The 26,001-nt window shown below is 43.1% G+C and overlaps 1 protein-coding gene across 1 annotated transcript; it reads right to left on the bottom strand.

Annotated features, from left to right (window-relative positions):
• LOC117466756 (coiled-coil domain-containing protein 138-like) lies at window positions 1-26,001 on the bottom strand. Its single transcript, XM_034110194.1, is given in 15 exon segments — window positions 1-525; window positions 3,179-3,352; window positions 7,103-7,289; window positions 10,968-11,084; window positions 11,211-11,363; window positions 11,939-12,049; window positions 12,259-12,336; window positions 13,136-13,255; window positions 16,633-16,711; window positions 17,007-17,065; window positions 17,383-17,546; window positions 17,880-17,980; window positions 18,077-18,182; window positions 25,364-25,403; window positions 25,921-26,001. Coding segments are annotated over 15 exon segments (1,713 nt in total). The 3' UTR covers window positions 1-382.

The following is a 26,001-nucleotide window of genomic DNA, read 5'->3' as shown; positions in this document are numbered from 1 at the left end:
TGTAACACTCACAAGGGGCCACAAATGTGAGGGGTCATGAGATAATCAACAGGGTAGAACATTGAAAAAAATAAAAACATGCTGCAGAACTTTATGTTTTGTCTTTGCTTTTTTCTTGAAAGGTTTTTAGGCTTTTTAGGAATCACAAGAAAGATAGGGAACCATTGTTTTTATCTATGGCAAAGAGTAGAAAGTAAGGGAATATAGGTTTCATGTTCATAAGGGAGGTCAAATCTATGACCCAGGTTATGTAGGTCAGATAAGGATCAGTCTATGTCGACACGTCAAATAGAAATAAAACCTGCATTTAGTTCATCCTCAGGAGTATACTGTAGATGCCCATGTTCAGAGTGTTGTATCTAGAGTATGCAGATGAGTGTGTCTACTTGATGGTGGAGAGCTTCTGCAGAAGGACGGAGAGCTTCTCCAGCGTCGGGAGCTCCAGACGAGGGTTTTTGAGAAGCTGGGCGGCCGTTCGGAAAAACTCTTCACAGCTACACGCCTCAAGGAAGGGATTTAAGTTGCCTACAAGCACATAAAGAAGAAGCAAAGAAAGAAACCATCAAAACTATTTCTCTAACGAACAACACATTTAATGGTAAAACTTCTGAGAAGACGGAAATGATCAACTTCAGATTTACATACTGTAGCAGTGAAAATACAGGGATGCCAAAGCAAACCATGAAAAACGATCGAGTGAGTTGGACAGGAACAGGGACACACACACACACACACACACACACACACACACACACACACACACACACACACACACACACACACACACACACACACACACACACACACACACACACACACACACACACACACACACACACACACACACACACACACACACACACACACACACACACACACACACACACGCAGATGAAACAGTGGAAGGACAACAGCATCTATCCACACAGATGGGAGCTGCACATTTTTTAATAAAAGCAAATGTGGACCTCATGAAGGCCTTCAATTTGTGGATTCCTGGTAAACAAACATTTGTTTCTGCTAAAGTCACATTCCTGCTGCTTTTCAAACTAACTCTCCACTGTAGTCCACCACGCACCGGGGTAAGAGAATACAATCTGAGCCACAGAGGGACTTTTTTTTAAGCTGGTACAGAGGTTCTGCTGGCATCAAATCACAGCGCAGGATTGGACGGAGAAGAATGGGATCAGGTTCAGATAAGGAAGGATAGAATCTGATATGAAAGATGAGGCAGGAAAGGATAGTTTGGTCAGTTTCAGTTATAATATCCTTTCACCTCGTCTTGAACTGTTTCTTATTTATTTTGCATCTTTCACTAAAACATTCTGATTAGTGAATATTTAGGGAAATATCTGCTAATAGTGTATTTTAATAATAACGTTCTTTGCAACAACTTTCTCTAATGTTTTTAAATCTTCCAGACCTGAGTGAGAATCTTTTCAAAACTCATGTGGTTATTGTCATATAGGTTTTATTATTTGTTTCATTAGCAGCGATATTGAATCCAACAAATGTGTGCAGCACCTTTGCTCATACTGCTTCCTCTGATGGCGCTTTATCTTATTAATGTGTGCTACATTCTACATGTATGTGGATACACAGATACAGATGGAGATGGACACACACTCACACATCACAAACAGACATAGTACTCGTGGTTTTGTAGGTTTACAGCATAGGGGGAAACATATGAGTAAACAGTCCTTGCCTAAAGTAGTTTAACAGGTCAGGGAGGGCTTTTTAACTGCAAAGCTAGGAAAACAAATAACAACCACTTCATTACTGTGGCCAGCGTGGAAAGAACACAAACACTCACCAAGCACATTCATATGTTTCCATGACAGTTAAATATACTGCATGCAGTAGTGTGGTAGTTAATGTATGTACCCACTGTTTGCCAGACATCGTTCAGAGCCAGTTTGTGAGATGTGTAACTGCTATGTGACTGAAGTGTATACAAGTTGTCAGTGTGACCACAGAAGTCCTGCATGTGTGTGTGTGCATGTGTTATGTGTACAACTTAACCTTTTTGTTTTGTTTTCTTTTATTGGCAACCTTCAGGTGCAAACCTTTCTCCCCCTCTGCCTCACCCTTTCCCCGTTTCTCCTCATTACTGCTTGTAAAATGCACTAATTAGCCAGACTTACAGCTCCTTAAAACACACACACACACACACACACACACACACACACACACACACACACACACACACACACACACACACACACACACACACACACACACACACACACACACACACACACACACACACACACACACACACACACACACACACACACACACACACACACACACACACACACACACACACACACACACACACACACGGCTCCGGGCCAAAGTCACCTCCAGCATGTGGTTCTGCTGCGTATTACCGTAGCAACCCCAAATGATGTGGCTCATAACCCGCGCGAACCTCCTGCAGCTGTGCTCTCGTCTTTTGTCTTTCTATAAAAAAGGCCAGGAGGCGGTGGAGGTCCGAGGTTTATTGACAGCTTCTAAACCTTTTTTTTGTCTGACCAGCGATGATTGATGTGAGCTCAGACAAACCGTTACCTTTCACATGTGGTTTTTATATGGGGATGATATGGAGTCAATCTGAAGGAGGAGCTGGTATAAATCAAAGTTAATAGTCGTACAAAAAACTGTCTGTAAATCTCGGGGCTAGAAGAGGGATCACAGCAGCTTCGAGGCCACGGCAACTACTGGCCGTTTCCTAAGGAAGTGTACAAGTTCACACTCAGACATGTTTAAACTTTAAAGTATTTCAAAAATACTCCACTGTGATTATTTTTAATATGATGAGGTTTTAAATAGTAAAAATGGGCTGGAAGCATATTCACAGTATCCAATCTCTGAGAAATGCTGGAACTATCTTTTGCACCAATGCTCATCAAGATGGTTAGCCTAACCGGAAACATCGGAGAGATTTAGCCATACCTTTGACTCAATTGAGATGTCTGCTATGAATCAAAATTCTTCTCAAAGACTTGAAGATGGAGATGTTAAAACTAAGCTACTGCTAAAAAGTCATTTCTGTACTGTCAAGTCTGCCCTGCATTGGAGGGTTTCGGTTTCTTTACCACTGTTGTGTGGATTTGTATCAACAATCGCATAGTAGGGAGTGATTTGCTTTGAATTTGAAACATCTACTTACGGGATTGTTCAGCCAGCTGCATGAGGATGTCTACAGGTGTGTGAAGCCCTCCACGGCCGGCCCGGAGCATCGACAGCAGCACTCGCACGCCTCCAGAGTGAAGGAAGAGGCCTCGGCTCTCCTCAGACATCAGCTCGGTGCGCAGACTGTCCAGAGCCTGGGCTAGCACATCAGCTGCAGACAGAGAGAGAGGAATATTTACTATCAGATATACTTAATTAGATCTTAAATTAGGTTTTTAGATCCTATCAACGTTATATTAACTGCTCGACTTTCAGCCGAAAAAGATGGTTGATGAATTGGCAAGTAAGAGTGCTAAATTGAGAAAACAAGCTAAATTATGTTATTTCTATATAAAAAACTGTTTAAACAATAACTCTCTTTTCCCGTCTCTTTTGACAGAAAGGGCATTTCTTGGCCCGAATAAAACGACAGTTTTGAAGCCAAGCACAATGAGAGGACACCAGAATCAGAATCCCTTTATTCGTCCCACAGAGGGGATTTTTGCATTTGTTACAGCAGGAAAAAGACAAAGACAGCTTAATATTACCCAAGAAGCATGCATTAAAAGATATTAAAGATAACAAATAAAAAGTTTAAAAAAAATTGCACAACAAGGGTTGTTATAGTCTGTGCTGTTATATGTGCGGGGGTCTACCAGGGACCATGATGTTTATATGGTCTGACCGCACCAGGAAAGAAAACACCAAGAGAGTTTGGGTAAAGGTCAGTCGGTACTAAGTGTGACGACATCATTAATTATAAATTAAAGTCTTGTCCGACCATGAGAGAGGAACTCCTCCATGAGATGTCAAATGTCAGACCCGACAACAAAGGGAAATGTGTAATCCACGGTGGATTTTGATCGACTAATCAAGTAATCATTGCAACACTTATCTAATCTTTGAATCTTTGTTTTTGTTGGTGTGTAGCTGCAACAGCACAATTATCTTCCATCTACCCTTTCACCATTTTATCCCTAATATCCAAGGCTCTTTCCTTTATTCATTTCTTACACTCCACCACTGTACATTTGCCTTAATGCTTGCCATCCTTCTACATTCACTTTTGGCGTCCAGAATCCTCTTTGCCTGTCATCTTCAAATATACGATCTGTGATCACCTCATACTTCTGAGGGTTTCTGAAGTTCTCCGAAAATGCTTTTCAAATGTCCGAAAGGGTTGAATTTATACAACCTCACATGGGATAAAAGCTTTGTCTATTTTATGCTGGGCTGATTTTGGTTAGCTCCAACTCAGAATGGTACCCATTATCTGTAAGATCCCATCAAATATGAAAGGGAAGAAACATCTCTCCATTAAACTGAATCTAGTTTCCTGTCAATCCACAGAAGAGGAGAAAGAGAACCTGGTGAGCAGACTGACAGAAGATAGTCTCTTAAAAGACACACTGAAGACATACCCTTCAAGCATTACGAGCAGATGGAGGGTCAGTTTAGAAGAGTTTCATCAAAATATCAGCGGGTATGTCGGCTGCACCCACTGAGGGCACTAAGATGTATAGTGTGGAAGGCAAGGGGGCAACATTTGGTAAATATAGTGGCGAGAAGCTTTGTGAGCTAAGCTTCATGTTTTCTAGAAGACACAAAAGCCGTAAAATAGACACGACCAAGTTCCAAATATGGGAGTTTGATTACAATTAATCTTCTGGGGAGCATGAATGTTTGTCCCATTTTGAAGACTCTTCCCATACTATGTTTTTCTTAAATTCAAAAATAACAATCTGCCGGTGACACCTAGTCAATAGGATACATCCTCTGGAGACATTGAGTGTCTGTATCAAAATGTATTGCAATCCATCCAAAAGGAGTCAAGACAGTTATAGAAATATCCACTGGGAACAATGTATGCATGTCCAGGAAGTCATGGCTATCCATTCAATTGTTGTTGAGACAGTGGTGGACTGACAGAACTGGCTTGTGCGATTCAAAACATGTATTTGCCCAGATTACAGATGGTGTGCACTGCAACAAGGTACACTTGCTCTGCACTTATACTGAACTATGTACTTGTGTTAGCTTTGATGGGAAGATTTTGATTAAAATGTGGAGTGAGATGTTTACACAGCCTGTGAAGTATGTGTAAGCAGCACTTACATGTCTAACACCCTGCTGTTTCTGTGCGTTCACACCCACACAGGTGGGTGTGAGCAGAGTGGGAAGTGATAATTAACAGCAGATTCACACACACGTTTTGTAGGTCGGATCATGTTTCTTTTATAACCTGCTTTTTGTATTAATCAAATTATTATTAATATAAAGTAAGTGTTATCTTACTAAAGACAAATAATGAAAATAACTTATTTCACATTATTTTAAATGTCTTTATCCAGAATAAAGAAAACGTAGCATAGTGACAGAGAAGGAAAGCATATCATGTTTTTCCTTAAAGTCTCTTCTCTTTTTATGATTATTGAAATTGTACATATACAATTGAATGTATGAGATTGGTATCTACATCATTACATACATTGATCACAGACACTGTGACGAAGGTGGCTTCGTCACTATGGACTGACTGCTTCGGGCCGGGTAATGTGGCACTTTATTGGCGTGATTGCACAGTATATGTTGTCTGTGGCTGATGATTGTGTGCACCTGGTGTCCTGTGTTGTCTCCTCCCCCCTCACCTGTGTCTGGTTGTGCTGATTGGAGTGTGGGTATTTGGGCTCTGTTTCTCTGTCTGTTGAGAGGGCTGGGTGTGTGTGTGTGTGTGTGTGTGTGTGTGTGTGTGTGTGTGTGTGTGTGTGTGTGTGTGTGTGTGTGTGTGTGTGTGTGTGTGTGTGTGTGTGTGTGAGAGATCCTTGTGGCTGCAGGATGTGCGAAAGGAGAACCGCAGGATTGAGGCGGTGAACTTTGTGCCCATGATTTTAATAAATGCCCACGTCGGGTTATATTTTTGGAAGTTCTGCCTCTGCCTCCTTGCTTGGTCTGGGCCGCTCAACGGTCAGCTTCACAGACACTATTAACGATTAATTTTTAAATACTTAAAGGTGGGGTAGGTAAGTTTGAGAAACCGGCTCGAGATACACTTTTTGTTATATTCCATGGAATGCTCTTAACATTACATTGCATTGCATTGCATTTAGCTGACGCTTTTATCCAAAGCGACGTACAATAAGTGCGTTCGACCAACAAAATACAAACTTGAAGAAAACAGAATCATATAAGTACATCAGGTTTCATAGAGCAAAAACATTTCAAGTGCTACTCAACTGGCTTTAGATAAGCCAGCCCTTTATTAGTATATAAGTGCTTTGTTAATAGTTCTATCGCTCGAAGTGGAGTCGAAAGAGATGAGTTTTCAGTCTGCGCCGGAAGGTGTGTAAGCTATCTGCTGTCCTGATGTCAATGGGGAGCTCATTCCACCATTTTGGAGCCAGGATAGCAAACCCACGTGTTTTTGCTGATGGGAACTTGAGTCCCCTTCGCAGCGAGGGTGCAGCGAGCCGTTTTGTTGATGCGGAGTGCACGTGCTTAACATCCCGATAGCAATGAATATCTGAAGTGCCAAAAAATCCATAAAAGTCATCTGTGGAAGCCGTAATACTGTAAAAAGCACGACCAATAATTGTATCCGGCCCGGCTAAAATCGAATCATTTGAAATGAATAATATTAATTAACTAATAATATGTTTATATATAAACATCTTTAGGTCTTGGACAGTTCAGGGGAAGTCACCTTGGGCTCTAGGAAATTGTCAAATTTCCAAATTGTTCTGACACAAAGCTCTATTCCTTTATGAAAATAAGCCATCGACATACTGTATGTATCAATAAAGATCATAATAGTAGCTAGCTCTACCTGATGCATTATTCTGACCCTATTTCCTGCATTATGACCCTAAATAAATATTTGTTTGCATTTTAGCTTTAGATGGATTTTTGTGTTTGGTACCGTTACCTTGCGTGACGGTGCGGAGGATGATGAGGTTGGAGAGGATGCGTGTGTGAGGCTGGGGGCTGCGGTACAGGGGCCAGCTCCTGCAGGGGGGCCGCTCTGGATCTTCAGACTGAAGCACCGTTAACTGAGCCGGGGTCTTTGATACTTCCTCTCCTATCCGCCGCAGAGTGGCAGAGAGTGCTACATGCTGTGGAAACACACACACACAATGCATGACTGCGTCTGCACTCAGTTACTTTTGTTATATAAAATCATCTGCCAAGAGTAATTTTCATCCAACACTGGGCTTCTTCTCAGACTTCCCCGAAGAAGTAATGGAGCCAATAAATCATCACAGTTGTAAGGGAAACTTCTGTGTAGCAGCAATGCAGGAGGAGTCACCGTCTCAGGAAAGAGACACGGGAAGAGCAGGAGCTTTGATGTTAAACACGGATGGTTTATTTGGAGCTTCGGCCGGAGAATTCACATCACAAGTAACAGAGCCAGAGGTTCTGACTTCACGGTAGAGTTGCCACGTCAAATCTGAAGAACTCTACCCCAGACCCATGTATTTAGCTAGTTCAGAGAGAATCATCAACATGCTGCATAACAAGATAAAATCATAACACCTCTATCAGCTGACGCCAACAGGCAGGAACAGGGAGACAGAACACTGAGAGCACAGCAGCCAAGGTTACGAGGGGCGTGTGCTCAGTCAGGACAGTTTGAACTGATAAACTGGGTCAAAGTTATGGGCCTTGGAAAATATTTCCCCAACAGTTACTATGCAAAATCTATGTATCTCCAAAACAGTGAACAGCTGGAAGTATCCACACACACATCCCTTTCTGTCTTCTCTCTCCTCAAAGTGTCCAACAACTGTATAGGAAGTCTAAGATTTTGAAATATTCCATGAATGCATTTTGGCCAAATAGTGTTGGGTTTTTGTTTTAAAGAGTGAACACATGTTGCAGCAATAAGGGAGCAAGTGATTCCAGTTTAACATCAAGCATGTCACTGTACAGATATGACATGGTCTGACAAACAAACATGGGAGGGGGCCAAGCTCCCTGCTGAGGACTGAAGCTTGGAAGTCGGAAGCACTGGGTAGAGTATTTGGGGGGGGCTATAGGATAATAGCCAGGTTTGGAAAGTTGGAAAACAATGCGCTGAAGGTAAGGGTCAACACAGGCTCATATTTAGCCTTCACAATAAGATAGTGGGAGGGGATAATAGGGCAGAATTGTCCTATCATGCCTCACCCCTTCAGCCACAAACGCCTACAGTATTTGTCATGGTGGGGCTCTCGAGGGACTCATGGCCCTTATTACAGCCACACACACAGGGACAGGCTGTTTCCCCTCATGTCTAGACTGTGTTGAACGCAAGATGAAACTCGATAGGACCTCCAAACATAAGAGCTGTCGTGCTGTGAGGCGAGATGTGGTGATAGAGTGGATATTCCCTGCTTCAAGTGGACGTGTACCTCTGCTATGTGTAGTAATGTCTCTAGAAGGTCTGAAGGAAAACTGTGCGTTGGGTTTCTGCAGCGAGGATGTGGTGAAAGGGACCCAGCAGCTTTCTGTAGAATTACACTCTTCTCCTGCAAGGCCAAATGCCAAGAAACTAAGGAAAGGTGAAGGCCACAGGATTAATAGCCCGGATAATCTGTTTCTTTAAAGAAGACATTGGTTTTCTTTTCATTTTATGCTCCCTTTCGCTGTAGACTATTAGATTTTCTGGGAAACGGTTGATTATTTATTTTAAAAGACAACAACCTAAATAATACTTTACTATTAAATAACATAGCAGCACATATATATTCCAGTCTATGGGTTAAGGTGGTACTTGTTATCTAGCTAGGTCATATTTTAATAGGCGTCACAATGTTTACTATGTGTAAAATCCAGACATTCTTCAGTGAAATCTATAAAAACAATAAGCCAACAAACTCCACATGTCCAATTATTATTGTTGTTGTACTTTATATTCTTCAATCAAGTTTACCGGAAAGATTGATCATATTTATTAATTACCCCAGTGTTTCCCCGAGGATGGAGTCATAGCAGCGGTGCTAAGGCCCAGCTAAATGTGAGCGTGGAGCGCGTGGAATTTTTCTGTGTGTGCCAGCACAAGAAAGGATCTTGAGGCTTACATACAGCAGTGTTTCCCATACATTGATCTATTTGTGGCGGGCCGCCACAATTAAATATCGTCCGCCACAAATAGATCTCATAAAGAAAAACTTAAAATTATTATTTATGTTTTTATTTTTTTGGTGGTCTAATGCAGTGGTTCTAAAATGGGGGTACGCGGACCCCTAGGGGTACGTTAGAGTACTGCAGGGGGTACGTGAGATTTATTTTATGTTAATGAAAAAAAAAACCTAATTAATGCATTTAAACAAACTGCTAATAGTAGATTAACTACTTTATTCAAAGATTTACAGTAATTCTGGATAATAAAATGGGAAGAATAAACGGGGTGCTCTCTTTTCCTCTCCCGACAGCCCGTCAGTCTCATGCAGCTCGCTGAACCTGTAATAAGTGACCCGACAGTAAAGAATACATATATTTATAACTAGTTTAGCTAGTTCCAGAGTAGATAAACTAGCTAAGTGTGTTAGGTCTAACTGTGTATTTAATTTTGCTCCACTCAACGGTCCGTCACAGCGGCGGAGTTGTGATCATGCAGAGCTGCATATTCTCCGTCAGCAGCAGCTGATCTGATCTCTGATCTCTCTCGCGTCCGGTTATACTTCACTCGCGTTTATGTCCAAATCCATCAGATCTAGCTAGTTCTAGTTAATTATTTGACTGCCTGCTTATCAAAGGACACCTAAACAATAAGCGTTGCTTGGCAACGGCGTGTGGCCGCAAAGTATAGCGCAGCATTACTGTTTGTATGAGGGGTCAAAATCCCATGCTCATAAAATGCTCATATATTTTGTTCTCTTCATTCCTCACAACCCAAAATAAATAAATATACCAATTTTAGGAAAAGTAACGAAGTTTTAGCAGTGTGGGTTTTATATTAACAGAGTTACACAGATTTCAAAACGTGAAGTGTAATAACTGCGGTTGGCCTCCCTGTCAGAATGACAAAGATCCTCAGTGAAGCACAAGCCCATGTTTCTCACTACATTGTAAGTACAACTTATTAAAAAGATCAGTTCAATGCAACTAATGTCGTCTTAGTGTTATTGCATGATGTTAAAATTGGTTTGCCATGAATTTAGTGATGGATTCTAAACATTTGAAATGTAGCATTTAAGTGTTCCTCAGTTACAAGGTTGTTGTTTTAATGAATCAGACACCGATGGTGCAGCGCTGTACTGTACCTCTTTATATAGGCATTTTTTCCTTAACAAATTGTTTTTGCGCTGATCAGGGGGGACTTGGCTGAATTTTTTTTTCAAAGGGGGTACATTATTGAAAAAAGTTTGAGAACCACTGCTCTAATGGATAAAGAGGTGGGCTGATGATCGGAAGGTTACGAGTTAAAATCCCGCCTGGAACACCACCACTAGTGTGCCTTTGAGTAAGGCACTCAGTTACTCCCGGGAGAATGTCATTGTAGTAAATAAATTGTAAGTGGCTTTGGAATAAGGCGTCTGCTAAATGCTTACATTGTAAATGATATTGTTGGGAGAATAAACCCCACAGATCCTCAACTCCGGTGTGTCTCACTCATTAACAACGCAAACAATTGTACAGTGGCAATGTCTCAAGATTTAGCTAAATACACCTTCATTGAACATACAGTAACACAAATACTACAAATCCACATAACAAACAATCAAAACGGGTGCTTTTTACCTTTTTTTAAATGAAAACAAATATATATATCTTTATACCGCTATTTATATATAGGGGAAACACTGTACCTGTGTGCTGCTGTCCATCTGTCTCAAAGCCCAGAGGATGAGTCGAAGAAGGCTTAGAAGGAGGTCTGGTTCCGATGAAGGAGTGTGATGAAGCTGATCTGCTAATAATGGCAGCACCTAAGGAACCAAAGTTGACTGTGACAAAACATCTCGAATGCTCTTTTGTGGTCAGGACATAAAAAATATGCAATACATTTGTAATAAAGTTCAAAGACCACAGTAAAGCTAAAGGTAAAATTCCACCTTCAGGCATCTCTCGTTGAGTACGATCTCTGGAGGCAGACAGTGGCCGAGACCCTTCTCTTTGTTTCCTGCTGCTGATGAGAGCGTCTGTTCATCAAGCACCCAGTCCAGGAGAAGGGCCTGGAGCTTTAGAGAGGTGGGACTAGAGCTGCCCTAAGGGAATGAGTGTACAAAACAAGGTTCAATTATATTACTAAAGCAGGAACGTTGTCACCAAATTATGACTTTTTATGGTTATAGTTGCTAATTTTATTAAACCCTTTTTATCTGTCATATATGTCTTGATATGGATTCTACAAAATGTCATGCATGGAGTCACAATGAGCACAGAAGAAGTCAAGATTTAAGGAAAACTTAAAAATGACTAGAAAAATGTATCCATTTTAAGTTCAGCTACAGGTGTATCCAGAACAGTGTGAAAATCACATCAAGACTGTGGTTCCACTGGAGTCTGAAGATGCTTATCAAAAGCTGAACAATGTTTTGTAATTAAATGAAAGATCATTGTCAAAATGATAAATTAAGCTGTATCGACAGAGCAACAACCTCAACTGTATCCACTGGCAATTCATCTTCATTAACAGCAGTTGTGTGATGAGAACCACAAACTATGATTTATAATGTCAGCTGGCAGGGTGAGTGCAGCTTGTAGAAAAGGCAGTTGTACTGTTTCCAGTTTGTGTGTGATTTGTGTTTGTGTGTGTCGAAACACGCTGTTGTTAAGCTACCTTGTTGTTTGATTTTCCACAGGCAGCCGTTTTCTCCTTTTGGGATGGTTTAATCATCTCTGTTCTCACTTTCTGACAGCCTTTCAATGCAATGCTGTGCTCATATTTCCTCTGAAAAGAAAAAGATTATTATTGATCTTGAAACCATATGTATTTTTGAAATCTTTAAATGCAATTATATGTCCATGCTACAGGAAATACATGCTTTCAATTAAGGGAGCACATGGTTAAGATCATCATGATACATTTAAAATTGTATGTTAGAAGTGCTTTCCAAAGAAAACAGTTTTGAAAAAATATGACACATTTGTCAGATTTACCTGTAGGTTCTCAAGTCTAGCATGCACCTTCTTGGATTGGCTCTCCAATTTTTTATTCTGTTCAATGATCTCATTCAACTGTTGGGTTAAATAAAAGTAAATGTAATTTTGCAATGCAAGAACCAGTCTCGAAACACATTTCTTAATTTGTTTCATAACAATGCCTACAAATCAGCTCACTTTTTGAGCCAAGAGGGCTTAATCCAAAAGAACAAAAGCACTTCAAGGTCCAAACTAACACTAATACCAAGAAAACAGTGCAGATTGGCAGATTTTAAACCACTGTTGTATCATTCAAACTCTAAGAGGAGTTAGGTCATAGCGCCCTCGTGTGGCCTAAGGCACTAACTGTCGGGTATGAACCTCTGTTTCTTCAACTGTTATTAAGTAAAGATTTGACTGTTGGTGACATAATTAAGGAAAGAAATGGAAAATAGAGTAAAAAATGGACTGGCTGTTGTCAGATTATGCAGACTTTTGATATTTTTCTGAAAGCAAAACTTTTTTTTAAATATTTTCGACCATACTGATCAGAAAGCCTGCACATTTAAACAAAATCATAAAATCAAGACCCATCATAATAATACAATAATAATAGTTCATTGCATTTATTTTAGCGCTCTTCCAAGTGCTCAAAGCGCTTTACATTACATCATAATAAGCATCATGAGCTTTTAATCAAATGAAAAAACTCAAAAGTCTGTCGGTCCAAACATTTGACCATGAATTTAGCCATGAGTTTATCCATGGTATTCATGGTAAACATTTCAGCCCCTGATGTCAATTTCCTTTCAGCATTAAATAGGAATTTATGAAACCTTAATGTTTTCAACAAAAAATAAACAGACAATCATGATCTAAATGTGTCACTTCTCACCTGTTTCCTCATGCTGTCGTTCAGCCCCTTGATGGAGTCGAAGCTGGCCTTGAGCCTCCTGCTCTCCTTGCTCCTCTCTCGGAGAGCTTCCTGCAGCGCGCTCAGCTCTTGCTGGTGTTTCTGTGTGACACATCCATACAAACCGATTAATTTAGTGCAACCACAGCAACAATGCCTGAGCTCATTCGTGAATCATTACATGGACTTGAGTGTGCTATACAAAATCTATTATTGGTCAGTTGATTGCTTTTTCCTCTCATGTGATGCGCAACTCCTTACTAACCATGACAGAAATGATACAAGTTTAGTTTGATTTGCTTCATAAAAATGAAAGAGTCATAGATCCAGCCGGAATAATACATTTTAAGGCGAGGACAAGCTTGCTGTGGCTATCCACCTTCCAAGACAGCTTCCCCCTCTCACAGACAAACTCTCCTGGGCTTGTGTGTGTAGCGTATGAACATGGAGGTTTTTTTTTAATCTAGCGCGCACGTTGTTTTGAGGTTTGTCTTTCTTTCAATTATAGATAGCAAGACAAATTAAATTATATTAAAATATAATGCAATGGTTTTTTTTGTCTTCTAATGTTTTTTGTTCTTTGTTTATTTTAATTTAATTTTGTTATCTTTATCCGGTCATTATGTCTTTGGATTAACTTAAAAATAGATACAAAAAGTGTATATGACTATATGACAATGATAATTAAAACTGCGGTCGCAGATGTGCGCGCAGTGATGAGTGGGCCCACGCGTCCGTGCACTTGTCGGGGAGGGCCTCCGGTCGTCCCGGCGTCAAGCAGACGTGCGCGAGTCATTCTGCCCTTTACCGTTTGTTTACTCACTAATCACATCTCCCCTGGATGTTAGGCTATTTCTTTTTTAATACAACTGCTTTCATTGTGAGGCAATGTTTACAGTGAGAACAGCTGCTGAGGTCATTGCAGAAAGCAGGACAGTGTGTTTGATATGGCTCAATACTATATGTAACAGGCCTACATTTCACACTTTATTTGCAGGCTTTAGGAGATATCTACAAATAAACAGTAGGGTTAGGGTTAGGGAGTGTATAGGTGTCTGTTGTAATGAATATGCCGCCAGCAAAGGGCGTTGTTGGACTAACAGTAGGTGCGTGCGTGCGTGTGTGTGTGTGTGTGTGTGTGTGTGTGTGTGTGTGTGTGTGTGTGTGTGTGTGTGTGTGTGTGTGTGTGTGTGTGTGTGTGTGTGAGTGAGAGTTGATGTGCCAGGCAGACAGGCAGGTCTCAGTAGCTTATCTGACATATAATTGGTAAAAAATTGTACATTCTCCGTTAGCCTACGAGCTCCCCGTTTGAGCGAAGCACTATTCCTTCTCAATGTAGCATGACATTGGATATGCCCTTAACTTGTCCTGGATTGGAATTTTTCCGAACATTTCCCTAGGAGGAGTTTGCAAAAATGTGCTTAAAATGCATGAGAAACGCACATATTTGAAAATTGCCGAGTTTTTGGGGGCGGGGCTAATGGAAGGCAATTTGAAATATGTCCAGGTTCATAAGAGCAATGTGTATACCGCGTTTCGTGAATATTGGAAAACCTATGTGCGAGTAGTTTGGAGTAATTTGCGAAATGTAATTCGGCAATCAACTATCAACATTTTTCTTCGCAATTTAGCATCATATTGGATAGGGGATGAACTTGTCCTGGACTGGAATTTTTCCGATCATTCCCCTAGGAGGAGTTCCAAGAATGTGTTTAGAATGCATGAAAAACAAAAATAATTCAAAATGGCCAACTTCCTGGGGGGCGGGGCTAATGGAAGCTATTTACAAATATGTCCGGAATTCCATGAGGAATGTCTGTGCGAAAATGAATGAAGTTCTGAGAAACTATATGTGACTACCACACAATAGGGGGCGCTAGTGAGCAGTTTTTTGGAAAAGTTACGTGCTTTTTTTTACATTCTCGAAAAGGTCGTGGGCTCTGACGTGTGTCCCAAGTTTTGCGTCCGAAGCTCATTTTATGCTATCGCAATTTAAGAAAAATGTATAGGCCACACCCACATTCTGCATTTGTTGCGACACTTAATATCTCAGTTCATCATAAAATTCGTCCATCTGCTCTTGAGTTATACATTGGTGGTGTTTTTGGCGTCCCCTATATTCCAAAATGAAAATGCTTTGGTGTTCCTATTCCCCAAGACAGACTGAACCTATCCACCAAAATCTGTGATATATGGATACATTGTTGATGAGTTATGAGCATTTCTTTCTAAGCCCCGCCTTTTTGCGAGTACGTTTTGATTCATGGCGGAAATATTTATCGTCGTTTATGCTCATTTGCTACGGTAATGTGTCTGAGCCTCCACCAATGCTGTATACGAAGTTTGGTGTTGAAAAACTGAAAATTGAAATGTAAGTGAATATTTCACTGTTTTGAACATTATGCTAATTAAAAAAAAAGAAATGTCGGCGGAGCGTAGGGTTTCAAGAGGATTATTTGTAGAGCAGGTCCACCCGGATATGTGTGCAAAATGTCAGGTCATTTGGAGTTACGGTGCGACTTTGTACATTTATTCCGAAATGGGCTTTTGATAGGTGGCGCTAGTGAGCAGGTTGGAATATTTAACCCATTGACTCCAGAATATTGTATTTTTCACCAGTCCTGGCGTCCGTGCAAAATTATACAACTTTTGAAGCGTCCTAAAGGCCTCAAAAACAGGAAACGCCAGCAGAAAAATAATAATACCACGAACAAGAACACTAGGTTCGACGCCATTGGGTCCTAGCGCTCCGTGCTCGGGCCCTAATAACAATAATGATAATAATAATTATAAATACTATAAGAATTATAATCACTATTATCATAATTATCTTAATTATCAGTTTACATCAAAATAGGATGAGAAATGAAACTGTCTTGGTATCTGAACATGGACTTGTAGGCATTTATTTTGTATGTTTTACTTTATTCTTTTATTTTCACCCTGGAAATGGGTGAATGTCAATCAATCAATCAATCAATCAATCAATCAACCAACCAACCAATCAATCAATCAATCAATCAATCAATCAATGTTTATTTATATAGCCCAATATCACAAATGTTACATTTGTCTCAGTGGTCTTCACAGTGTGTACAGAATATCAGTATGACAATACGAAACCCTCTGTCCTTAGACCCTCACATCGTACAAGGAAAAACTTCCGGAGAAAAAAAAGAATGTATGTGTGTACATATGTATGTGTATGTATATATAGAATTCTGTTTATCTGTGTGAGTATCTTTTATTGACTTTATCCTGCAACAGGATGACTAACGGGAGGGCTACTTCTGTATAAGCTTTGCTTTCTGCCCCCCCGCTTCTACTAATGTTGTTTGTTTTTAAGATGTATAAACTGTCTACATTGTTGAAATAGTAGAATAAATAATAAAAATAAATAAATATGGCCCAGCTGTAGGTGAACGGAGATGGTGAAGAAACATATAACCCGTCCCTTGTGTTGAACGTGTGTTACTGACCTCCTCTACAGCTGGTGTGTTAGAGTGTAGCATCTCCTCCATCCTGACCAGCCTCCTCGCAGTCTCCTCTTCCTGCTGACTCAGCCTCCTCTCTCGCTCCTGCAGCTCTCTCTCCCTCTCCTCCAGCTCTCTCTCTCGCTCCTGCAGCTCTCTCTCGCTCCTGCAGCTCTCTCTCTCGCTCCTGCAGCTCTCTCTCTCGCTCCTGCAGCTCTCTCTCTCGCTCCTGCAGCTCTCTGTCCCTCTCCTGCAGCTCTCTCTCTCGCTCATGCAGCTCTCTCTCCCTCTCCTGCAGCTCTCTCTCCCTCTCCTGCAGCTCTCTCTCCCTCTCCTGCAGCTCTCTCTCTCGCTCATGCAGCTCTCTCTCCCTCTCCTGCAGCTCTCTCTCTTGCTCCTCCAGCTCCCTCTCCCACCTCTGCTGGCCTAGTCGCTCTGCCTGTATACAAACAAACATACAAACACTAATCTTACCATATGTATGTCTATATCTCCAATAAAAAGTTGCCAAATCGATCTAACCTTTAATCCTTGAAATCAAAACAACAAAAAGAAAAATATAGAATAATGGGAAATTGCACAAGAAATTCACAAAATATCATGTAATATAACATTATCTGCAATTTAAGATGGTACACACTTCTGTAGGTATCTCTTTAAGACACACTAGGAAACGGTAAAGTCACATTTTCTGTGCCATAGTTCTCCCATCCACATTTACTCATACACTGTCATTATAATGATTATGTTCTTCACCTTTAGTTGTTCATAGATGGTCATCATCTCCTGGTACACGTTTTCTAGCACTAAGGAAGAGGAACATCTCATGTCAGGAAGTCGGTGAATTCTCCACATCTCCCCATCTTTCGCATTGTCCTGGGCTCCGGGGCTCTCATCCAGAGAGGAAGGCAGAGTCACATCTGGACAAATATAGAGGAATAATAGAGGTATGTCAAAGTCAATGTCATTATCAGACCAAAAGGAGAAATCCGATTATCTTTCAGCAATATTAGGAAAGTAAGTGATTCGTATTTGTAAGAACTCAGTAGTGAAGTACATGGACTAATCAGTGAGGCCAATTTTAGGATTCATTATCTTGCAAAGTCCTTCACTTTAAATCTGCCATCACATTAATGTGAATTCAAAAGATTTTCCTAAGAAAATGTTAACCCTGAATTTAATTCAGCAGCTGCTACTTTGAGTTTGCTATGAATAAAACACTGTTGACTGGCAAACTGCTGTGACACACGCACCTGTTTCTGTAAACAGCGCCTGGGAGTACTGAAGCGGGGAACCTGCAGAGACCCCCCTCAGGTCCTGATTACTGCCATGCAGACCACGATCACTGCCAAACCTTAGATACAAAATAGCAAAACGTTTTGATCAAGGCATAATACTAAAACTAAAATATGAGAGATGGTATTTGTAGGATTAATCTCTTTTGACTTACTGGTCAGGATTATTAGAAACTGCTTCGAACAGCTCATATAAAGCCTTACTGTAGCTTTTCAACTCTTTGCTTGGCCGCTTGGTCAACATATTCTACCGTACTGCCTCTGAAATAGTTAACATAAAGTAATGTTATGCATATTAGGTTAATGTTTGGTAGGTATTATGAAGCAGATGTGGATCAAACCAACGAGTGTGATTTGAATTAGACTCAGTTAAAACAAAGCCTATTATTGTTAAGATCAATGTACCTTCCAACATCTCAATACACAGCAAAAGACAATATGGAATAGAGGGGTGGAGCAATAACGAATACAGTGATATCCTCTCATCACTTCTATACTGCTACATTAGTGAATATCAATAACTGTATAATGTTAGAGCATTGCTATAACCAGATCAAGAACCTGTTCTCATTCATAACACTCCGTTCGATGTCTCACTCTGGGATGCGCCTCAACACGTATGCAAACAGAAGCATCAATCTCATTACGCCAATCCTGATTGGCTGGTGATCTTGACGTCAACGTCAGGGAATCCACCCACCCTTTAAGTAGCTTGCGCTACGTCGCAGCGTCATTCAAACACCTCTTCTCGCTTCAGAGCACATCTCGAATATCAGTAGCCGGGCTAGCTTAACGGTCCACAGACTGAACCCAAGCTAACATTCGGTCGACGGACGCTTGCCGGTTACTTTTTTGCTTTGCAGAAGAATTGAACAAATATTAACACACACCAGTTAATATTGTAATCTGCCCCGCCGTTTTTTCTTTCGAAATAACGGTAAGGTTTAATTTTTTTCTTCAAACAGTAACATACCTGTTGCTAGTTTATCCCTCCGCGCTGACACCACAGCGAGCGGGGACGGACTCTTCTCTCCCTCACACCAGAGGAGACGGAGATAAGAAAGATATTAACACACCAGTTAATATTTTTTAAAGAAAAATGTACCCCGTCGTTTTTTCCTTTCGGAATAACGATAAGGTTGGATTTTTTTCGGTAACATACCTGTTACTAGCTTGTCCCTCCGCGCCGACACCCCGGCAAACGAGGATGGACCCTTCTCTCCCTCACACCAGAGGAGTCGGAGGCTCGGAGGCTGCGGGTTTAGGATCTCGGGCACGGACTCACAGCAGGTCTGCTCGTCCTGCCTTGGGCTGGAACACGCCCAGGAAGCTATCGATACCCCCGGTTCGTGCGGGCATTGTGCCCGCTTCACCATCAAGAGCCTCCGCCGACGGCTAGCGCGCCAAGCTAGCCTGTCGGGACGGGACCCCTTCATGTCCGTTGATTCGCTGGCCGGCAATCGAGACATGGTGGCGACCGCCGCGGAGATTGAGCCCCGCGCTGTGTCAGGCTGGGGCTCAACAACAGCGGTAGCCGCAGAATCTGAGCCCCGTGCCGTGTCAGGAGCCCTGCGCTGTGTCCAACTGGACCTCACCGTGGTTCCACCCGCGGAGGATGTCCTACAGCTGGATTATATGGAGGAGGATGAAGAGGATGCCTCTGAGTTCCTCTTATCCGACTCGGATGAGCACGAAGATGACATCTTCGTTTCATCTGCCCAGGCTGCCAAGCCGGAGGCGATGTCCGCTCCCCCGGGCGAAAGCACACCAGCTTCGCCCTGCCTCAGTATGGACTTGCAGGCCGTGTGCCAATGCACTGCGTCCAGGCTGGACATCCCCTGGCCTGAAGTGGCCAAGGAGACCTCCAGATCTCGCTATGAGAGGAAGAACTTGCCCCAAGCAGCGAGGATGAGGAATCAGCTTCTCCCAGTCTTTCCAGAGATGCTGGACGAGGTGTCGGTCTCGTGGAGAGACCGCCCTTTGAGCAACAAGGCCCCAATCCAGGGTGCCTCCTCTTTGGACTGTGTCGGCATGGAGAAGCTCGGCCTGCTCTGCATGCCGCCCATGGAACCGCTGGTGGCAGCCCACCTCCAACCGCGGCTGGCTTCGGCACCGAGCAGGAACCCCACGCTACCGGCAAAGGCAGACCGCTTCCAGTCAGCAATGACCGAACGAGCCTATAAAGCCGCGGCTTTGTCCGCCAGGGCGCTCAACATCTCCTCGCTGCTGACCGCCTACCAGGCGGAGCTCTGCGAGGACATGACGATCACACCTGAGCCTGCCGTGTGGGACGAAATTGCAGCGATCACGGACATTTGCCTCCGTGTGCAGCGCTGTGCAGTCCAAGCCACGGGCAAAGCACTTGGGATAATGGTGGTACAGGAGAGATCCAGGTGGCTTACCCTGACGAACCTTCCAGACCGGGAAAAGAAGGACGTCTTGGACATGCCTATTGTTCCCGAGGGCATATTTGGCTCCGCTCTAGCTTCGATGCAGCAGCGGTGTGAATCCAAAAAGAAGGAGGATGAGGCTCTCCAGCTTTATCTTCCCCGAAGGGTCCAGCCGCCGCCTTCAACGGCCCCGCGGCAGTCCTTCGCTCAGGCTGCCTCACGTCCTGCCCGTTTCAAGATCCAGAAATAGCAGAGGCCACAGCCCACCCCGGGTCTCCAGCCCAGACACGAGGCGAGGACGAGCTGGCCAAGAAAGTCTCAGGTTCCGGCAGCAGCCGCTCAGGCACAGCCGGGGAAGAAGAAGAGGGCGGCCTGACAGCCTCCTCTCCTCGATAAAGGAGCTGGAAGTTCCCTGTTCTCCAGCTCCAGAACACGTTCTAGTGTTAGGTGCTCATGTGTTTCCGGGGTGCAACCATGCCCCCATCTTCCCGCCGCCTCGAGTGATGTCAGAACGTCATCCTCAAGTTCGCACCATGAGGGAAATGGACTTAACATCAACGACAGCAAGCTCCGCTGCTCGTTTAAGTCACACAAACACATGTCATCACTATTGTCTTTTAATAAATCATTTTCCACTGTCGTTTCCAGGCTTAAAGCCAAGGGCGCAGTCAATACAAATGAAAAGAAAGACAATAAAAACAATAAACAGTCTGACGTCTACCCCCCTTCTAAGAGTGGCTGCTACCTCTCTCAGAAGGCGGACGATGGACGGGCTGTGAAGGCATCACCGCCACGCGCATGCGCAGTGTCGACCGGGGTTGTCAACCTGGGGTACCACCGTGTTCAGACAATAGAGGGCCCCATAACACAACAAATAAAGACACAGAGGGCAGACGACAGGGATGTGACATCTCCACTCGCTTTGAGAAGCGAAAAGTGGAGGATGCTCACAGAATCTGCTTGGGTTTTCAAGACAATAACACGGGGTTACAGACTCCAATTCGCTGCCACCCCCCCTCACTTTTCGGGCATTCTGCATTCGCAAGCCCGGGGAAAGTCGGCCCATATTCTAGAGCAAGAGATCCTCTCGCTACTAGACAAGAAGACTATATCTATAATACCCTCCGAACAGAGTCAGAGCGGCTTTTATTCCAAGTATTTCCTCGTTCCCAAACGGGGAGGGAACGGGATTCGGCCTATACTAGATTTTAGGGCTCTGAACAAATATCTCAAAAGATACAAATTCAGAATGCTCACTCACACATATCTGTTGCGTCTCGTGCGCCAAAACGATTGGTTCACATCAGTCGACCTGAAAGACACGTATTTCCACATCCCAGTATATTATCCACACAGGAAATATCTGAGGTTCGCCTTTCAGGGTGTCTGTTACGAGTACAGAGTACTTCCCTTCGGTCTGTCTCTCAGCCCACGAGTGTTTGTACGGTGTACGGAAGCCGCGATAGCCCCGTTAAGACAACAGGGTATTCGCCTGGCAACTTATCTGGACGATTGGCTCCTTCTCGCACAGTCGGAGCAAGAGGCTATTATGCAGACGAATGTCCTCGTAAAACACCTGCTCGACCGATCGAAGAGCATGTTGTCCCCAGCCCAGACTGTACTCTTCCTGGGCCTACGCCTGAATTAGGTGCCCTTTACAGCCCGCCTGTCAGCAGAGAGAGTGAAAGCCTTCAGGGCTTGCCTCGCTCATTTCCAGCCACGCAAATATGTTCTCTTCAGATCATGTCTGCGGTTACTGGGGCATGGCGTCAGCCGTCCTGGTGGTACGACTGGGACGCTTACACATGAGGGAGTTTCAGCGCTGGGTAGCTGCCCTCAGACTGGACCCCGTGCGTCATGGCGCTTTTGGTCACTATGAAATGCATAATGGCACTGCGCCACTGGCTGCACCCGACTTTTCTAGTACGGGGCGTGCCTATGGGTGCTGTCCTATCGCGGAAGGTGGTCACCACAGACGCATGTCTGACGGGCTGGGGGGGTATATACGAAGGTCGACCTGTGAGGGGTCTCTGGAGCAGAGACCTCCAACGGTCACACATAAATTATCTGGAGCTTTTAGCAGTGTTCCTCACCCTGAAACGCTTTCTGCCTTTTCTCAGAGGACATCACGTCCTCGTGAGGACAGAAAACATGACCACAATATCGTATATAAACCGCCAAGGGGGTTTGCGTTCTCTCCAGTTACACATGCTGGCACGCAAACTGATCTTATGGAGCTGTGGACGTCTCCTCTCTCTGAGAGCGACGCACGTACCAGGAGTGATGAACCTCGGGGCGGATCTACTGTCCAGAGGTGCACCACTATATGCAGACTGGACTCTACATCCAATGATTGTGAGTCAGCTGTGGGTGCGTTACGGCCGAGCCGCGGTAGATCTGTTCGCATCAAAAGAAAACGCTCAATGTCAGCTGTTCTTTTCAATGTGCGATTTAAACGCACCGTTAGGCGTGGACGCGCTCGCGCACGTTTGGCCTCCGGTCCTTCTGTACACGTTCCCACCCCTGGCTCTGATACCACCAACTCTGGCCAGAGTGAGAGAACAATGCCACACACTTATCCTGATAGCTCCGCACTGGCCTGCAATGTACTGGCTGGCGGAGATATATCAGCTGCTGTGCGGGCAGCCGTGGCAGCTTCCGCTACGCAGGGACATACTGTCTCAGGCGGGGGGGGACGATTTTTCACCCACACCCAGAGCGCTTGGCACTATGGGCCTGGCCCGTGAGTGGTATAACCTGAATACAGTGGGACTCCCTCAGAAGGTGATAAACGCTATTCAGAGTGCAATAGCTTCCTCCACCAGGTCCCTCTATGACTATAAGTGGAGGGTGTTTGAGGAGTGGTGCCTTCAAAAAGGACACATCTCTTTTCAATGTCCTGTCGGGGTGATTCTATCATTTCTACAGGATCTGATTGATAAACACAGAGCTTTCTCTACGATCAAAGTGTACCTGGCTGCTATTGCTGCATGCCATGTGGGCTTTGAGGGTAAGACGGCTAGCCAACATCCCTTGGTCTGCCGTTTTATGAAAGGGGCTTGCAGGCTCCTCCCTGTTTCCAGGTCACTGGTGCCCTTATGGGACCTGGCAGTGGTTTTAGATGGGCTCACTCTACCTCCATTTGAACCCCTGGAAGAAGCTGACGTGAAACACCTGTCACTGAAGACAGTGTTGTTACTGGCTCTGGCATATGCCAAGCGAATCAGTGACATTCATGCACTCTCGGTACATCCTTCATGCACTCAGTTTGCCCCGGGGCAAACGAGAGTGTTGCTGAAGCCCAACCCTGCCTTTGTACCTAAGGTGGTTGACTCATGTACCCCCATTGACATTAGTGTTAATCTCGTCAGCTATTTTTTTAATTTAGTTTTAGTCTTAGTCCTGTGTTAAATTTCCTTTTTAGTTTTAGTCATATTTAGTCACCTTCATCCCTGTTTTTATTTAGTCAAGTTTTAGTCGACTAAAAGTCTGAGCATTTTAGTCTTCTTTTAGTCAACTAAAACAGTAAACATTTTAGTCAAGATTTAGTCGACTAAAAGTCTGAGCATTTGAGTCTTATTTTAGTCAAAGAAAACGAATTATTTGAGTCTACTTTTTGTCAATGAAAACTGTTGTGTCTTTTTTAGTCATCAGATTATATAGAACATTTCAGTCAAACTAGTCTAGCCAAAACCAATAATTTGTCATTTTAGTATATATAAATAAATAAGATTATATCTTGTCCTTATTTGATGAAAAACACACGTTGAATGATTAAGAATGCAGCTTTGCAGAGAGTATCTGGTCAGGTTTGTGGTGTATGGTCACATCGCTTCCCTTCTGATAAAACAATGCATTCGCTTTTTATCTCCGCCTCATTGTAGTGAAAATGGGCCCAAATATCACATCATTTCTTTCTCCCAAGCAGTGGTGGCTTTAGACTTTTTCGTTGTCAGTCATTTTGACGGATCGTAACATTTCCGTCATAATCCATTATTATCCGTTGAGTGCACAATTTATCACTCACTCGCGCTGACGGGGGGTATTCGGTTAACGCGAGTACGACCACTGCTCCCAAGCCCTGTTGTTGCCATTTTATTTTCTGTTAAATAAGGTTAGTTAGACCATGAGTTAGACCCGAGTCTTCTGCCCGGTGTAATTCAAATCTACCGCTGCGCGCAGCACAGACACACACAGCTGCTGCCCTGCCGCAACACCGGAAATGGAACTGCTGGGAGAAAAACTGACTATCAGAGATGTAACGTTATCTTTGATAATATTTCGTCTCCTCATTTTTCGTCAACGAAAGTAAAGAGAGATTTTGGCATAGTTTTTATTTAGTAAACTACATTTTCGTCTCGTCACTTTTCGTAAACGATATTGCATGATGATGTCGTTACAGTTATTGTTTACTGCCCTTCTTGCTAAGGTGAAGCGAGAAGAGGTGCTTATTTTGAATGACGCTGCGACGTAGCGCAAGCTACTTAAAGGGTGGGTGGATTCCCTGACGTAGACGTCAAGATCACCAGCCAATCAGGATTGGCATAATGAGATTGATGCTTCTGTTTGCACACGCGTTGAGGCGCATCCCATAGTGCAGTGTTTCTCAAACTTTTTTATACCAAGGACCACTTAACCAATAAAAAAACACTCGCGGACCACCTAACTCCACAAACATCCAAAAACACATCATTTTTCTAGAACAGATTACAAATCGCCTGAAAATGGTACAAACAAGTGGCAACATGTGTGATGAAGGTGTTGCGCTGGGCTATATCATCGAAAGTGAAACTTAAGCTTGTTCCATTGCGGAGATATCCCCGCGAGAGTGCGGAAGACTTAAATAAATACATTTATTTAAATTGTGAAATGTTACCAAGATACTCACGGACCACTAGGGGGCGCTCACGGACCACCAGTGGTCCGCGGACCACACTTTGAGAAGCACTGCCATAGTGAGACATCTCACTTCATGTTACTATGAGACCTGGGGTTACGTAAGTAACCCATAGTTATCTGAGCAAGTGGAGGCCCTGTGTGAAGTGCTCTTACCTTCACTTCTTCCAATTGAAATGTCTTCTGGTGATGGAAACTAAAACAAATCAGGACAAAGACATGTTTAAGGGAAAGGAATCTGCGATTGACATTGCTAGCATGATGCCTATTCCAACATACAGATAGCTTATAGACCACATTCAACTTGTAAAAGTCTTCAGTGGCTCATTCAGGCGGGCATTCAACGTTCATCTGACGTCATGACAACAAGCGAGCACTGCAACAGGTTGGTTCAATTAAAATGTTACTAATTCATAAAAGAACTTTGTTTAAAACATATATAGGCTAACTGAAGTTTTTAATACAGTAAACATATTTGAACGTAATTTGTTATAAGGTTGATATTAATATGTTGCTTATTTAGCGTTAGTAACGGTGGACATGTTTTTTCAAAAGCTAACTATTTTAGCTCAGTTAGTGTTATTTAACGTGACACTACACAGGGATATTGGTCATGCTAGCTAATGCGCTGTTTAACTGCAAATCATTTATACCTTGAAGTTTTCAAACGAGCTGAATGAGTGTGTGACTTAAAGTTGTTGTTAAACTCAAACCTGCTTCCTCCTCTCCAAATATTTCTGCTTAAGCGGCTCGACTGTATCAGCAACCTCGGTGTCTATAAACTGTAGGTTCAT

Source organism: Pseudochaenichthys georgianus, chromosome 21 (genome assembly GCF_902827115.2).
Source record: "Pseudochaenichthys georgianus chromosome 21, fPseGeo1.2, whole genome shotgun sequence".
Taxonomy (NCBI): Eukaryota; Metazoa; Chordata; class Actinopteri; order Perciformes; family Channichthyidae; genus Pseudochaenichthys; species Pseudochaenichthys georgianus.
The sequence above is the reverse complement of the archived record's forward strand: the minus strand, read 5'-3'. Positions and strand labels throughout refer to the sequence as shown.